Source organism: Eutrema salsugineum, unplaced genomic scaffold (genome assembly GCF_000478725.1).
Source record: "Eutrema salsugineum unplaced genomic scaffold, Eutsalg1_0 scaffold_5, whole genome shotgun sequence".
Lineage (NCBI taxonomy): Eukaryota > Viridiplantae > Streptophyta > Magnoliopsida > Brassicales > Brassicaceae > Eutrema > Eutrema salsugineum.
Genome location: NW_006256612.1, coordinates 5,215,999 through 5,230,140, shown reverse-complemented (window position 1 = coordinate 5,230,140; position 14,142 = coordinate 5,215,999). Strand labels below are relative to the sequence as shown.

Here is a 14,142-nt window from a genome sequence, read left to right as displayed (position 1 = left end):
AAAGATTCAGTTTCTTGTACCAAATACTCTACATTTTTGAAGAAATCTCACATTTGATTCTGATTCCATTTAAATTTTAATTTCACTTGACCAAACTATTAAAATAGATATAACATATACTGTACTTGAGCATTTTTTTTCTAGCATGACAATACTAATCTAACCCAATTTCTATTCCAAAAATAAATTATCAATCAACTACTTTAAAATAGTGGTGCATGCTTAGATAACTCTAGTCGAACGAAAGTAATAAACATCCATATAACAAATTTACAAAACTAGTAAACCACAATCACTAGTTCCACATATCATGCCGATGTCAGGCAATAATAACTGGATCATTTCCGCAATAACTGGACAGCTAGATTCTGATTAATGCACTGACACAAGTGCTAATCTCTGCCATTCCTTTCGAATCTCAGCCCATAAAACTGTATATATATATATATATATATATATATATTAACTAAAAAAAAAATCTGCAACTTCACCGGAATAATTTTATATTCTCTACTGTTATCAAATAAGTTTTTTTTTATGACAAAAAGGTTTTTTTTTTTCCTTTCTTTCAACTAAAATATATTATTATTATATATACTCCCTCTGTTTTATTATAGTTGATTTTCTAGGTTTTTTTTCTTGTTTCATAATATTTGATTTTCTATATCTAATTAATGCATGTCTCTTCTTTAAATTATGAATAATATTAATGCATGTTGCTTTACTCCATTAATGCACAATTAAAAAAGAAAAAGTAATAATAAAAATAGTAAAATCAGTTGTAAAAATAACTTAATTAACAAAAATAAACAATAAATAATTGAGCATTTATAGTTTTCTTAATCTGTGTGTAAATATTCAGAAAATCAACTATAATGAAACAGAGGAAGTATAAGGAAGACAAAAAAAGTATAATAGAATTTTCCTTTTTTTCTTTCTCTCACCATTCTTGTTCCAGAATATCCTAAAAGATTGCTTGATGTGTTCCTGCAACAATTGATTAATAAGTTGCAACTATTTATGAAATAATGGTGTTCAAGAGTACAATATTTTTTACCAGCATAATTTTATGATACATAGGATACTTATATGGATTATAAGCGATTTCCCATCATCTAGTATGTTGTCCATCAGTGTATTGTTAAGATAATATTGATGTATTCCAATCAAAAACGTGTTGGTTTAATTATCGATTTTTATGTCAACACAACATTGTTTAGAAAGAACAGAAAGTGTTTTGACGCTCATGTTAATAATCATAATCACCATTTAATTTGTTTCATAACAAATGAATTCTTTTAACTACCGAAAGAATACTCTGTATCCACTGATGCAGAGCCAATGCAAGACCAGTCGAAAGCAGGAGTTGCATAGGGACCGTTAAGTAAGCCATGAGCTATCTTCTGGTGTGTGGCTTCTGTTAAATGATAACCATCCCAATTCACATACTCAGATGGATTTTGACAATAGCTAACTCCTTCGTATCCACACTCTTCATTAATAGTGAAGTTGTAATTACCACCAACTCCACAACAAGCACCCAAAGGTCTATTCTTAAACCCTAAAAAAAAATGAACCATAATCAGTTAAGGAATCAAACCGTGAAGGTCAAGGATAGAGTTTTAAATGGCGCACGAACCGTATCTAGCTGGTTCTTGGAAAAATGGGTACATGGAGTTGTAGTAGTCGGCATATATGATGTTGACATGAGGGTATAGTTTTTGGAGTCGTTTGAGTTCTGTCTTAAGCTGTTCATTGTGGTGCTGTCCGAATTCGTTGAGCCATGTGATACAACCCGTAAAAGGGTCGTGTTCTTCTTCTTCCACGGTCTTAAATAAAGTAAGATAAGCGGGGCTACATCCAAGTGGAAAGTTTCCAGGCACCAGAAATGTTTTGCCTCCCAAATCGATCAAATCCTGTAGTTTTGTTGCTTATTTCGTTAAATTCTTAAAACAAACGTGTTATTTTGTAGATGAAAATGTAAATATATGTTACCACAATGGCAGAAGATATAGCTTTGATGACTAAAGGAACTAGATCTTTGAGTTCATTGATACTTTTGCCTTCGAAAAACGGGTAATTATAGTCGTTGCCTCCAATCTCTCCCATGAGTATAAGCGAGTCTTCAAGTATCTCTCTGCAATCTAAAGTTGGAAAAAAAAAAAAAAACCCCTTAGAAGCAAGCTCGATTCATTATCATATATATGTAAGAGAACAAGGCTATATAAGTTTCTAACCACGAGAAGAAGAGGCACAGAGGTTAGGTAAAATCTGCTTGAAGATGTTAAGCTGAACACTTAAACTAACATTGGTAAAATCAGATTCGATTCCTTTTGCCAAAAGAAACGCACGATCCAAGGCTGTTGCTCCATACACCGCGAAATTGATCCCTTTCTCAAAGCTCACGTTTTGGGATCCGAAGTAAGGCGGTACGTACGGTAGTCCCAAGAACTCGGCTGTTACATAAACCAAAAGATGAACACAACATTACAAAAACTCAGGAGGAAATAGGGTTTCTAACTTGCTGTCCAAGCAAGAAAGACCTAAAGCAGAGGATAAGAAACAGTTTTGCCTAAATGTCTGATAGAAGAGAATCAGGTACCGATGAAATCGATTATGAGGCGGCCATCGGAGTAACGTCCGGAGGGAGAACGGAAAAAGGTTTCGCCGTATGGAAGAAAGGCGGCTTGAGGAGGATGATTGACGTCGGAGGAGAGATGGATATAATTTCCGGTGTCGGCGATAGAGTCACCAAAGCTGATGATCGATTTAAAACGCCGACACGGTGGTTGATCTGATGAGGCAACGTTGAATGTGGAGGAGGAAAAGATAAGAAGAAAACTTAAGATGAGCTTCTTCAATGGAGAAGCCATGGGAAGAAGAGACGAGTCGTCGTCTGTGTTACTCCATTTTTATCATCTTTTTTGACCACTAGCAAAAAGGAATATAATGGGCAGATTCTTTATTGGAGATCTTATCTATTATGACGACAGCTAAGATTCATCCATGCATTGATACACATGCGCTAATCTCTGCCATTCCTTTCCAAACTACGCCAATAATTAATTTTAATCTAACACTATAGCTTATTTTTTTTAAAAATGGCTCTAAAACCCATCACATGCAATTAATTATAAGTTATGTTATCTTCTCCTAGTTTTTGACATTAGTCAACAATATTATATTGTGCCACAACCTATCCGTTCCAACAACTTGTTCTTGTTCTTAAACCATTAAAGAAGGAACCATTAAAACAAGAGTTGAAGCAAATTTTAGCAAAGAGTTGAAGCAAAATTAGTGAAAATGATCGTGTTTAGGAGTGACTTGTCATTTGCAGAAATGTCCACCCCAGTTGCACGCTCCGTTACAAAATTGGATATTCGATAATAAACAGAAATCGTGAAAGAAAAAAATATTAACAGTGAAAGATCCACTAGCCCATTTTACAATATTTGAATGAGTGAAAAAAGAAAACAACGTGTTCCATTTCTAGTGCTTTGGTTTGTGTGCCCAAAGTGGCCTCTCTTTGGATTCACGTTACTTCCAAGTTCCACCACTTTTGAAATTTTTGAGCTTCCTGTAATAAATACTCTACAATTTCCAAAACAAAATCTCACATTTGATCGTGATTCCATTTAAATTTCAATGATCAAACTATTTTAATATGTATAACATTGAAAAAAATTATAGCATGAAAATGGAGATATATAACCGCTTTTTTTTTGTCATACCTACTCCATGCATCTCTCTATCTCACTTTTTTTAACTAAAAATATTAATTATTTACAACACTTATGAAAGCCAAAACGAATCCAATTTCTGTGGAGGAGAAAAATATTGAGGACACGTATGATTGAATATAGTCTAACCATATTTCAATGATTTTTTAAAAATAGATGCGTACAAAAATCGACCATAAACTGAAATGATTTGGTAAAGGCATGAGTGAGAAACCAAATTAATTGTTTGAAAATGTGTAGGAGTAGGTAAGTGAGTATGGTCATGAAACTTGACTGTTTGGTAGTTGATTGGATTTGTCATTTGTGAGCTGTCCTCAAGGCATTGATTTTGCCTTCTTTTTTCACTTTGATTTTATAAATTGACCCCAAAAGTTTATTTTGGAATCTACAAAAACCATATCACAAACCAAAACAAAATTTATATTAGTAAGCAATGGCGACACTTGAAATTACAGAAATAGCCCTTGTTCATCCTTCTCACCTACCTTCCTTCAACGACCAAACACTCTCTCTCTCACATCTCGATAACGATAACAACCTCCACGTCAGCTTCCGTTACCTCCGCGTCTACTCCTCCTCCTCCTCCTCCGTCGCCGGAAAAACCCCAACCGCCGTCGTTTCCGCCTCTCTCGCCACCGCTCTAGTCCACTATTACCCCCTCGCCGGCACTCTCCGTCGCTCCGAGTCCGATAACCGATTCGAATTATACTGCGGCGCTGGTCAAAGCGTCCCTCTAGTCAACGCCACTGTTAACTGTACGCTCGAATCCGTCGGGTATTTGGATGGACCCGATCCAGGTTTCGTCGAGAGGTTGGTACCGGATCCGACCCGGGAGGAAGGAATGGCCAATCCATGTATCCTCCAGGTCACGACGTTTCAGTGCGGTGGATGGGTTCTCGGAGCAGCGATCCACCACGCGATCTGCGACGGGTTAGGTTCGAGTCTGTTCTTCAACGCCATGGCTGAATTAACTCGCGGAGTTGCTCAGATCTCGGTCGAACCGGTTTGGGACAGAGAACGATTGCTCGGTCCAAGAGACAAGCCTTGGGTTGGAGCTCCGGTTCGTGACTTCTTGACCCTGAACAAGGACTTTGATCCGTACGGTCAAGCCATCGGAGACGTGAAAAGAGAGTGCTTTCTCGTGACCGACGAGTCTTTGGACCGATTCAAGGCTTTGTTACTAGAGAAATCGGGTTCGAATTTCACCACTTTCGAAGCTCTTGGTGCTTACATTTGGCGTGAAAAGTAAGTTTAACTGTTTCCTGCACAAAATCGTTTTCTTGAAATGTTTTTGATCTTGAAAACAAGAATTTTTTTTTCGGAATTTCAGGGTAAGAGCTGCGAAGATTGGTGAAGACGAGAATGTGAAGTATGTGTATTCGATAAACATAAGGAGGTTGATGAATCCACCTTTGCCTAAAGGATACTGGGGAAATGGTTGTGTGCCAATGTATGCTCAGATCAAAGCTGGAGAACTCATGACACAGCCGATTTGGAAAACTGCAGAGCTCATAAAACAGAGCAAATCCAATGCGAGTGACGAGTACGTGCGCTCCTTTATCGACTTCCAAGAGCTGCACCACAAGGACGGGATCAATGCTGGTACAGGTAAAGAAAACATCATATGAATTTGTTTTTGGAAGCTAAAGGAGAAAATCAAAACAAAGTTTCATGCTTTTTTGGGAATGCTGTAAAACAGGAGTGACTGGATTCACGGACTGGCGATACTTGGGGCATTCAACTGTGGATTTTGGATGGGGAGGACCTGTGACGGTTTTGCCACTATCGTACAAGTTGCTTGGAAGCATGGAGCCATGTTTTTTCTTGCCATATTCTGATGTTGATGCTGGAAGCAAGAAGGACAGTGGGTTTAAAGTTTTGGTGAATCTACGTGAATCTGCAATGCCTGAGTTCAAGTTGGCCATGGAGAAGTTCCACAAGGGTGAATTTCTGCTGTCTTGATCACACACAAAGCGACCTCTATTAAAGCGCAATAAAACACACAAAAAATAATCAACCATTTGTATAACTTTTTGGTTTCATCACAGAACATATGTTTTCGAGCTCGCTGTATTTGTATTGAAGAGCATGATTGAGTCAAGCCTTAAATCTGTAAAACAATCAGTGGCAAAAAAAACAAGTCTCAATCCCAATCAAATCTTCTATGAATACCTTTTATTGAGCTTTCTCGACACCGATCCAACTACGACCAATGTTTTTAGGTATCTTTCTAGCCTTCATCACATCTCGAATCTCGCTCACGTTTTCCCATTTACCAGCAGAAGCTAAAACATTGGACAATGCTATATAAGCTCCAGGTCTTTTGTCAGCATTAAGCTTGAAAAGCTCATTTGCAGCTATTCTTGCGAGGTCCACATCACCGTGCAGTCTACAAGAACTGAGAAGAGCAGCCCAAACATCGGAGTCAGGCCTTTCAGGCATCGCCCTAACAAATTCCAAAGCTTTATTCAAATCTCCAGCTCGACCCATGAGATCAACCATGCAAGCATAGTGTTCCATCTTTGGTTTCATGGAATAATCTCTCTGCATGCTCTCAAAGATCTCATAACCTTTCTCAACCAAACCAGAATGTGAACAAGAAGAGAGAGCTCCGAGAAACGTTACGTAATTGGGTTGGACATGGAAATCCTTCATCCTAGTGAAGAGTTCGATTGCTTCCTCAGGGTTCCCGTTCTTTCCGTACCCATCAATCATCGAAGTCCAAGAAAACACGTTCTTCTCTTGCATTTGGTCAAAGACTCTTCTTGCATCATCGATTCCTCCGCATTTCGCATACATGTCTAACAAAGAGCTCCCCATTTTGATATGTGTATAGACTCCACTCTTCATAACCTGAGCGTGCACTTGCTGACCAACTTCACGAGCCGTCAAAACCGAGCACGCTCCAATCACGCTAGCAAAAGATGAAATATTTGGATGGAAACCAGCTCGTTGCAACAAAATATACATGCAAACTGCTCTCTCAGCAGTTTCAGCTGATCTGCTGAAACCTTCCACCATAGCATTGTAAACTACGATATCCTTCACTCTGGTTGTATTGAAAATCTCTTCAGCATCCTCCACAAAACCTTGATTCATGTAACCAGAGATCATTGATGTAGAACAAACGACGTTCTCATCTTTCATCGTTTCGAAAACAGTTCTTGCACACTCCAGCTTCCCACTTTTCACATAAGCATCCACAAGTGCAGTAATTAACACATCATCTAGTTCAACGTCGCATTTTATAATCCGGGCATGGACCAATCTGCATAAGCTACGGTGCAGAATCGTAGTCGAGACAAGACTACTAGATGCCTTAAGAACCATGGAAAGAGTGTACCCGTCTGCTTTTTCCCCAGAGTGGGACATCCGTTGAACGAGGAGAAGACATTCTTTTACCAATCCATGCTTTAGGTACCCACTGATCAAGTAGTTGTAAGCCGATAATGTTGGCTTGGGTAATTCGTCGAACACTTGGCGTGCATATCTCAGGCAGCCACATTTTAGATGCAGAATGAGTAGTTTGATGGATATGTTTAAATCTGGTCTAAACCCAGTTTTGATGATGTCGGCGTGAATCCTTTTCCCAGCTTTTGGGGACGGAGAATTGATGTGTTCTTGAAGAGCTCTCGCGATGCTTGTCGCAGGTGAAAGAGAAGAAACGTTATGTTTCGACGGGAATGTTGTGTAGTGATTCGACGGGAAGATCCGAAGTGAGACCGATGCGACTCTAAAGACTCTCATGGTTACATTAGCTTATCTGAGTTGTGATAAAGATGGACACTTTCCCGGGAATTACAGAGGTTTTGTTTGCACTTGTTGGTGATGGAGAAGATCTACGAGGTTTTCTGTTAAAGAGTTTGTTGTGGTTTTGGAGAAAGTAAGTAACTTTGAGCGAGAGGCTAAAATGCTATAATTTATGAAAAAATAGGCTCAGAAGTCATAATTTAATAATTAATTTAATTTTGATTTTCTTTTAATAATGAAAATCCTAGAAAATTTTTGCTTCTCCCTTACTTGTTTCTTTAATTATAGTAATACCAGGGTTAAACCCACTCAAATCCAATGATCCATGAATATCCGTTCAACCTATTGATATTTTTATTTATCTCAAATAATTAAATAATTATATCAATATTTTATTATCAAACGAACAAAAATATGTGTTCTTCTTCATTTCGACGATTTTATAGCTTTTTCCAAAATCTCGTTGAATCTTCTCTTTGATTTATGGAGATCAATCCTTCGCCGCCGCTCCCTCCGTCTCCGAAACAGTGGTTCTCAAGAACGCAGATCTTCCAGATCCGTTGCGTCTCGGCTTCTGATTAGTTGCAGTTTGATTTCTCTCCGCCTCCCATCGATCATGATCTCCTTGTAAGATTTCTTCTTTGTGGCTCCTGAAATAACAACAATATCTCCAGTATAAAACAGTATTGGAAGTCATTGCTGAAAGGATTTTTGAGAAATGGATTTCTGATTTTTGTTTTTGTTTATGGGACTTGTGAATGTGAAGGACAATTAGTGTTTCTGGAGGAAAAGTTTCAGAAGATGGTGTTATAAGGAGACTTAACATGGTTGAGATCAGGAAGAATAAGAGGGAGGACAATTTGCGGAAGAAGAGACGCAAGAGGCTCTCGGTCGCAGCACAATCAGGACAAGATCTTTCTTCAGTGAAGCGTCTTCATTTGGTCGTCCTCTGTTTTGTGCTTGGTCTGATGTTTCAGAATCGTTAATGGTGGTAAGTTGATATAATCTTGATGCCATATTCAAGTTCATGCAACTTTCTCTGCTACCGCAAAGGTTACATGTCTGTCATGAATAAACACATTCACTTAGAATTTTTCACTGATAGTGGTTCAGATTATGGAACTCAGAGCAGCCATAATAGAATCAAATGATTCAAATGCGCTAAACCATATTCGAACCAGTGTTTCAGTTTATATTTTACGTGTTTTTGATAAAGGTTTGTTTCAGATTTGTAAATGCAGGTCTCCACATTGAGATACATACCTTTTAAACCAACAGTTCTCACTTATTGGCTTATGAATGGTGCAGCGATCAATATCAGCAATATATTGACTGGGAAATGCTTAGCTAAGATAACACCAAACAGTGGACCTCCAAAAGAAGATGAGAGTAGTCGCACTTGTTTAGGGAAGAACTCAAAGCAAAGAAGAAACGCTGTTGCTGAAGCTTTATTCTAGGACGTATACACAAGAAACAGGTTCATGTGTGGTCTAATTGATTTCACATCACATCATCAGCGTTAGCCATTATGAATTTTTGGCTGTATTTGAGATGTTATCTTGAATAGTTTGATAATGTTAACAATTTTATGATGAAAAAAAAAATATGATTTTGCATAACTTGTATTATGAAAGCGTTGTAAATACATTACAATAGTCAAAAAATCCTATGAACAACTACAACATAATTATTTGTATCAAGGTACAACTACAAAAACGCTAAAATCGCAAAAGGACAACTATTAAGAATTTTGGACAATTGGACACTTAAGTACAATTGGACAACTATGTACCTAAGTGTCCAGTTGTCCAAATTCTTCATAGTTATCCTTTGGAGACAAAAAAATATGTGCGCAGTCAAAATAACATGTGTGTCGTAAGTCGTCAATTTTGAACATAGTTGTCCATACTTGTCCAGTTGTCCAAAATTTTTCTTTATATGTTTAATTAAATTAATTATTAATTTTTTTAAAAAAAAATTAGCAGTTGCATAAAGTTGTCCTTACTTGGCCAGTTGTCCCTTGTTTATTCACATCCACTAAGCTAAAGAACACGTGCCCCAACAAAAATAGACACGTGCGCAGTCAAAGTACCACGTGCGCCGTCAATTTTGTACATAGTTGTACCCAATTGTCCAGTTGTCCAAAATTCTTCATAGTTGTCCTTTGGCGATTTTAGCATTTTTCCAGTTGTCTTTTAATATAAATTATTATTTTGTAGTTGTCCACATGATTTTCGACTATTGCAGTTCATTTACAAGGTTTTCATGACACAAATTATGCAAAATCATAAATTTGCATCTTTTCCATCAAAAGATTGTTAACATTATGAAAGTCTTCCTTGTATCATAAGGGATGTTTGATGTGAAATCAATAATATGTATTAGGAAAATGAAATTTTCATTTTATCCATGTTATTAATATTGTTCCTTATACTTTAAGACATGTTTGTATTTCTTAAGTATATACTTTCTTTATATATTTAATTTAGTTTAAGAATTATTATTTTTTTAAATTAATGAGTTGCATATAGTTGTCCTTACTTGTCCAGTTGTCCTTTGCTTATTCACATCCACGAAGCTAAGCCCCGACAAAAATAGACATGTGCGCAGTCAAAGTGTCACGTGCGCCGTTAATTTTGTACATAGTTGTACCCAATTGTCCAGTTGTCCAAAATTCTTCATAGTTGTCCTTTGGCGATTTTAGCATTTTTCCAGTTGTCCCTTGATATAAATTATTATTTTGTAGTTGTCCACATGATTTTTGACTACTATAGTCCATTTACAACATTTTCATACTACAATTTATGTAAAATCATAATTTTGCATCTTTTCCACCATAAAATTGTTAACATTATCAAAGTCTTCTTTGTATCATAAAAGGTGTTTGATGTCAAACCAATAATATGTATTAGAAAAATGATTATTTCATATTATCCATCTTTTTAATTTTATTCCTTATAGTTTTTAATCTTTTTGCATTTTTAACTGAATGCTTTCTTTTGATTCTTATAATTTTATTATTATTATTTTCTAATTAAAGAATTACATATAGTTGTACAAGTATCCAGTTGTACCTTGTTAATTTCTATCCTGAAAGCATTTTCAGCCAAAAATAAAATCCTCTATACTAGATTGACTTTCCTAAGTGTACAGATGTCTGTCAAATTAAGAAACATGTGCACCTATGTATATAGTCAATTTTTGTACATAGTTGTACCTAATTGTCCAGTTGTCTGAAAATTTAATAGTTGTTCTTTTGAGATTTTAGCGTTTACATTGATTTTCAACTATTAATTTTCAGTTAAGAGGTTTTCATATTACAAGTTATGTAAAATCATATATTTTGTCTCTTTTGTTTCATAACATGATTAACAATATAATATAGATGAAATAAGTTATATGCTCTAAATATGAGATAGTAAATGATATAACATAGATGAAATTTCTTGAAATCCATTGAAATGTTTGTGTGGTTGATGCTCATTATCTCTTGAAAATAGAATAAAAGAATTCTCAATTAGCAATTATTCAAGTTGTTTTAGTTATACATATTTTTACTAGTTGTTATCTATCTCATAGTTGTATCATTTGTACTAGTTGTCTTCTATTTCTTAGTTGTACCATTTATACCAGTTGTCTTTTATCTCTTAGTTGTATCATTTGCACTAGTTGTCCTTTTCTGTAGATTTGGTGATGAACTCGGGTTCTAATTCTAATCTACCTAAAAATCACAGAGATTCAACAACTAAACTCCATAATTTATGGACCATAAATTACCAATGCAAAAACCTAATAATCACATAAAACTTGGTTACCAATCCAATTTGCATACTGAAACAAATAATTTTCACAAATCCAATACCTAAATTGTGAAATCCCTAAATCCCTAAATAAGAACAAATCATCCAGATTTAAAGCTTCAACAATGGTAGAGGAGAAAAGAGATAAGAACAAGAAATTAATTGCAGAAGAAGAGGAAAAGGAGACGAAGACAAGGATTCGACGAAAAAGATGGATTTAGCTGGTTTTCAGATTCATTGACAACAAACTATCGGGAAACAAAATGAGCTCAAGAAAAAAAACCAGAAATTTAAAAAATTAATTATTAGTGTCAATTAAAATTATTTAAACAATAACAAATTTGGACAATTTCACAAATGCCACAAGAATCTTTCATTAAGGGTAAAATTGGGAATATACATAATTTATCGCATCCAACTCAGTTATGACACCTAAGATTTTTCTTTTCCAAATTATGGCATTTTGGCCATTGATTCAGTAACTTTTGATCATTACTTTTAATATTCAGCTTCCTTTATAACAAGAACACTTTTCCACAAAATGAGAATCTGAGAAGTTCTCCAAATCTCCAATTTCTCATATCAAAATGTTAGCCAAAAATACAATGAGCAGCAGGACAAAGAACTCCAGCTCCAGGAAGAGAAGCTTGAGCAAGAACATGCAGGAACTTGCAGCACGAAAAACATCTGCCAAAGAGCATCTATACAGTGACCCCATCAAGACTTTCAGCGATTTAAGTGCTCAAGTTTCAACCTACAGAAGTAGATCCACGAAGTTCCTTTGCTTTCACATCCGGTGACTCACATTTGCCGAACGAAAACACCTTTTTATGCTGCCAGGTGCTCCGGAAATATAACTGTGGAAAACAAAAAGCATACCGCCTACATCAGTTGATTTCCTGAAAACACAAAAGAAATAATATATTCGAGTTTCAAGAACAGTTATGCATTGACTGAATACATAAACAACAGGGCATTTGGTCTAGTGGTATGATTCTCGCTTTGGGTGCGAGAGGTCCCGAGTTCGATTCTCGGAATGCCCCCGTTGACTTTTTGTAAAGGAAATGCTCTAAATGCCAGCTAAAAAGTTTCTTAGACCTTGTTTTAACCACCGATTCTTCGCAGACCTTGTTCAAACTACAGACCACAACTCTCACTTTCATTTCAGAAACTGCCTTACAATTTTATTATTAGTGCATAATGCAAAGAAAAATATATAAAAACATACCACTGTTTCACGTCCAATATCAATGGACAAGTCTTTCTAACTAGTAAATTTCATATAGTAAAGACCGTAACCTTTTGTAAGCTGCCAAAATTTTCAAGATTGAGCTGCAGAAACAGCAGCACAGGAATCATGATTAAGCATCTAAAGAGGCAAATGTTCTCGTAAAGAAAACAGAATGCAAGTAGAATGCATCAACATAACAACATATAAAGACAGGGCATTTGGTCTAGTGGTATGGTTCTCGCTTTGGGTGCGAGAGGTCCCGAGTTCGATTCTCGGAATGCCCCCTTTGACTTTTTTTGGAAGTCTATTTCAAATGCCAGCTGATAAACCATCATAGAACAAACCTATTTTCTTTAGTGAATGAGTTCTCACATGCATTTCCCTTCAACTTTTAGAAAGGGCATTTCAGAAAACAATTTCCTATCACTAGGTATAAGCTGCTGAAATGCTAGTACTAGAATAAGAATCACAAATAGAATGCGAATCACAGTGTACCTTAGCTTTCACGTCCGCTGACTCACATGTGCAGCAAGAACACTTTCTGGATAGTGGATTAATCGCAGAACATCGCTAGCTGAATGCTGCCAATTTCTCTAAGAGTCAACTGCAGAAAGTGAAAAGAACAAAGCCTAAAACCGATGTCTATTTTTCAAGAACAGTTATGCACTGAATGAGTTAATCAACAAAAGGGCATTTGGTCTAGTGGTATGATTCTCGCTTTGGGTGCGAGAGGTCCCGAGTTCGATTCTCGGAATGCCCCATTGACCTTTTTCTTAATAAATGAATTCATACCCGAATGAACTATCTATCCAAAGAGGGTTATTTTATTTTATTTTTTTCTGGCTCAATTGCCAAACAAACATACCAAATGCAGTTTCAAAGAAAAGGGTAAGAAACAGGAATCGGCTTTTAGACAGTGTAAAAACAGAGCTAACGAAAATTTCCAGTTTGAGAGAGCAGCAAATGATATCTCAATGTAATCTTATTAGTCAATAGCCAAGAATCAATGGTCTAATGATTGATGTATAAAGCCCATTGAAAAAAAGTATGACAAGAGGACTATCCTTTTTCACTGAAGTTTTCCCATCCAGGGTACATTGCAAAGCAGAATTTCAACTTCTAAGGAAAATGCAAGTGATCATATCAATGAAAGTTCAGTTGAAAGAAATCTGATCGAATAGATCTAGAAACATCCTATTCAGAATACAACATTTAGAAAAAGTCTACTAAGAGAACGAGATCACAACAAGACCAGATATGGTGATCTTCAACGATTAAACAAAATTTTATAAAAACAGGGCATTTGGTCTAGTGGTATGATTCTCGCTTTGGGTGCGAGAGGTCCCGAGTTCGATTCTCCGAATGCCCCCATTGACTTTTTGTAAAACATACAAATATTCCAAATGACAGCTTAAAAATGTTCAGAATATCAATCTTGATTTAATCCTAGATTTTTAATAGACGAACAACTGCAGACCATATGTTTATTCCAGCAAGAAGGAAAGAAAATCTAAACAACCTTAAGTTTCATTAGTTAGTGCATAATGCAAAGAAAAAGAGAAATATACCGCTGTTTTGCGTCCAATCTACACGTCCTTTTAACCAGTAAACGTCACAATCT

The 14,142-nt window shown here is 36.2% G+C and overlaps 3 protein-coding genes, 1 long non-coding RNA gene and 2 other non-coding genes across 7 annotated transcripts in view; 3 read left to right on the top strand and 3 right to left on the bottom strand.

Annotated features, from left to right (window-relative positions):
* Window positions 1–1,249: 1,249 nt before the first annotated feature.
* On the bottom strand, window positions 1,250–2,902 carry LOC18992199 (GDSL esterase/lipase At1g28670). Its single transcript, XM_006415570.2, has 5 exons — window positions 2,603–2,902; window positions 2,238–2,456; window positions 1,996–2,144; window positions 1,640–1,916; window positions 1,250–1,561 (listed from the first exon to the last, which is right to left on the bottom strand). Exons 1-5 carry the CDS (start codon window positions 2,871–2,873, stop codon window positions 1,299–1,301), a joined length of 1,179 nt encoding a protein of 392 aa, XP_006415633.1. The 5' UTR covers window positions 2,874–2,902; the 3' UTR covers window positions 1,250–1,298.
* Window positions 2,903–4,128: 1,226 nt separating this feature from the next.
* On the top strand, window positions 4,129–5,852 carry LOC18992200 (spermidine sinapoyl-CoA acyltransferase). The gene is made up of 3 exons (XM_006415568.2): window positions 4,129–4,985; window positions 5,071–5,348; window positions 5,440–5,852. The coding sequence occupies exons 1-3, from the start codon at window positions 4,174–4,176 to the stop codon at window positions 5,700–5,702; spliced, it is 1,353 nt and encodes a 450-aa protein (XP_006415631.1). The 5' UTR covers window positions 4,129–4,173; the 3' UTR covers window positions 5,703–5,852.
* A 25-nt stretch (window positions 5,853–5,877) lies between these two features.
* LOC18992198 (pentatricopeptide repeat-containing protein At1g28690, mitochondrial) lies at window positions 5,878–7,588 on the bottom strand. The gene has a single exon (XM_006415569.2). The coding sequence runs from the start codon at window positions 7,485–7,487 to the stop codon at window positions 5,916–5,918; it is 1,572 nt and encodes a 523-aa protein (XP_006415632.1). The 5' UTR covers window positions 7,488–7,588; the 3' UTR covers window positions 5,878–5,915.
* Window positions 7,589–11,702: 4,114 nt separating this feature from the next.
* The window catches only part of LOC112084101, a 5,477-nt gene continuing 3,037 nt past the window's right edge, over window positions 11,703–14,142 (bottom strand). For both annotated transcript variants that reach the window (XR_002898070.1, XR_002898071.1), the window contains 3 exons: window positions 14,090–14,142; window positions 13,017–13,125; window positions 11,703–12,147 (listed from right to left, as the gene is read on the bottom strand). The exon at window positions 14,090–14,142 is cut by the window's right edge and continues 28 nt beyond it. This is a non-coding gene — a long non-coding RNA (uncharacterized LOC112084101). The remainder of the gene's footprint in view (window positions 12,148–13,016; window positions 13,126–14,089) is intronic.
* Window positions 12,262–12,333, top strand: TRNAP-UGG. Its single transcript has one exon. It is a non-coding gene; the product is annotated as a tRNA-Pro (tRNA).
* TRNAP-UGG lies at window positions 13,210–13,281 on the top strand. Its single transcript has one exon. It is a non-coding gene; the product is annotated as a tRNA-Pro (tRNA).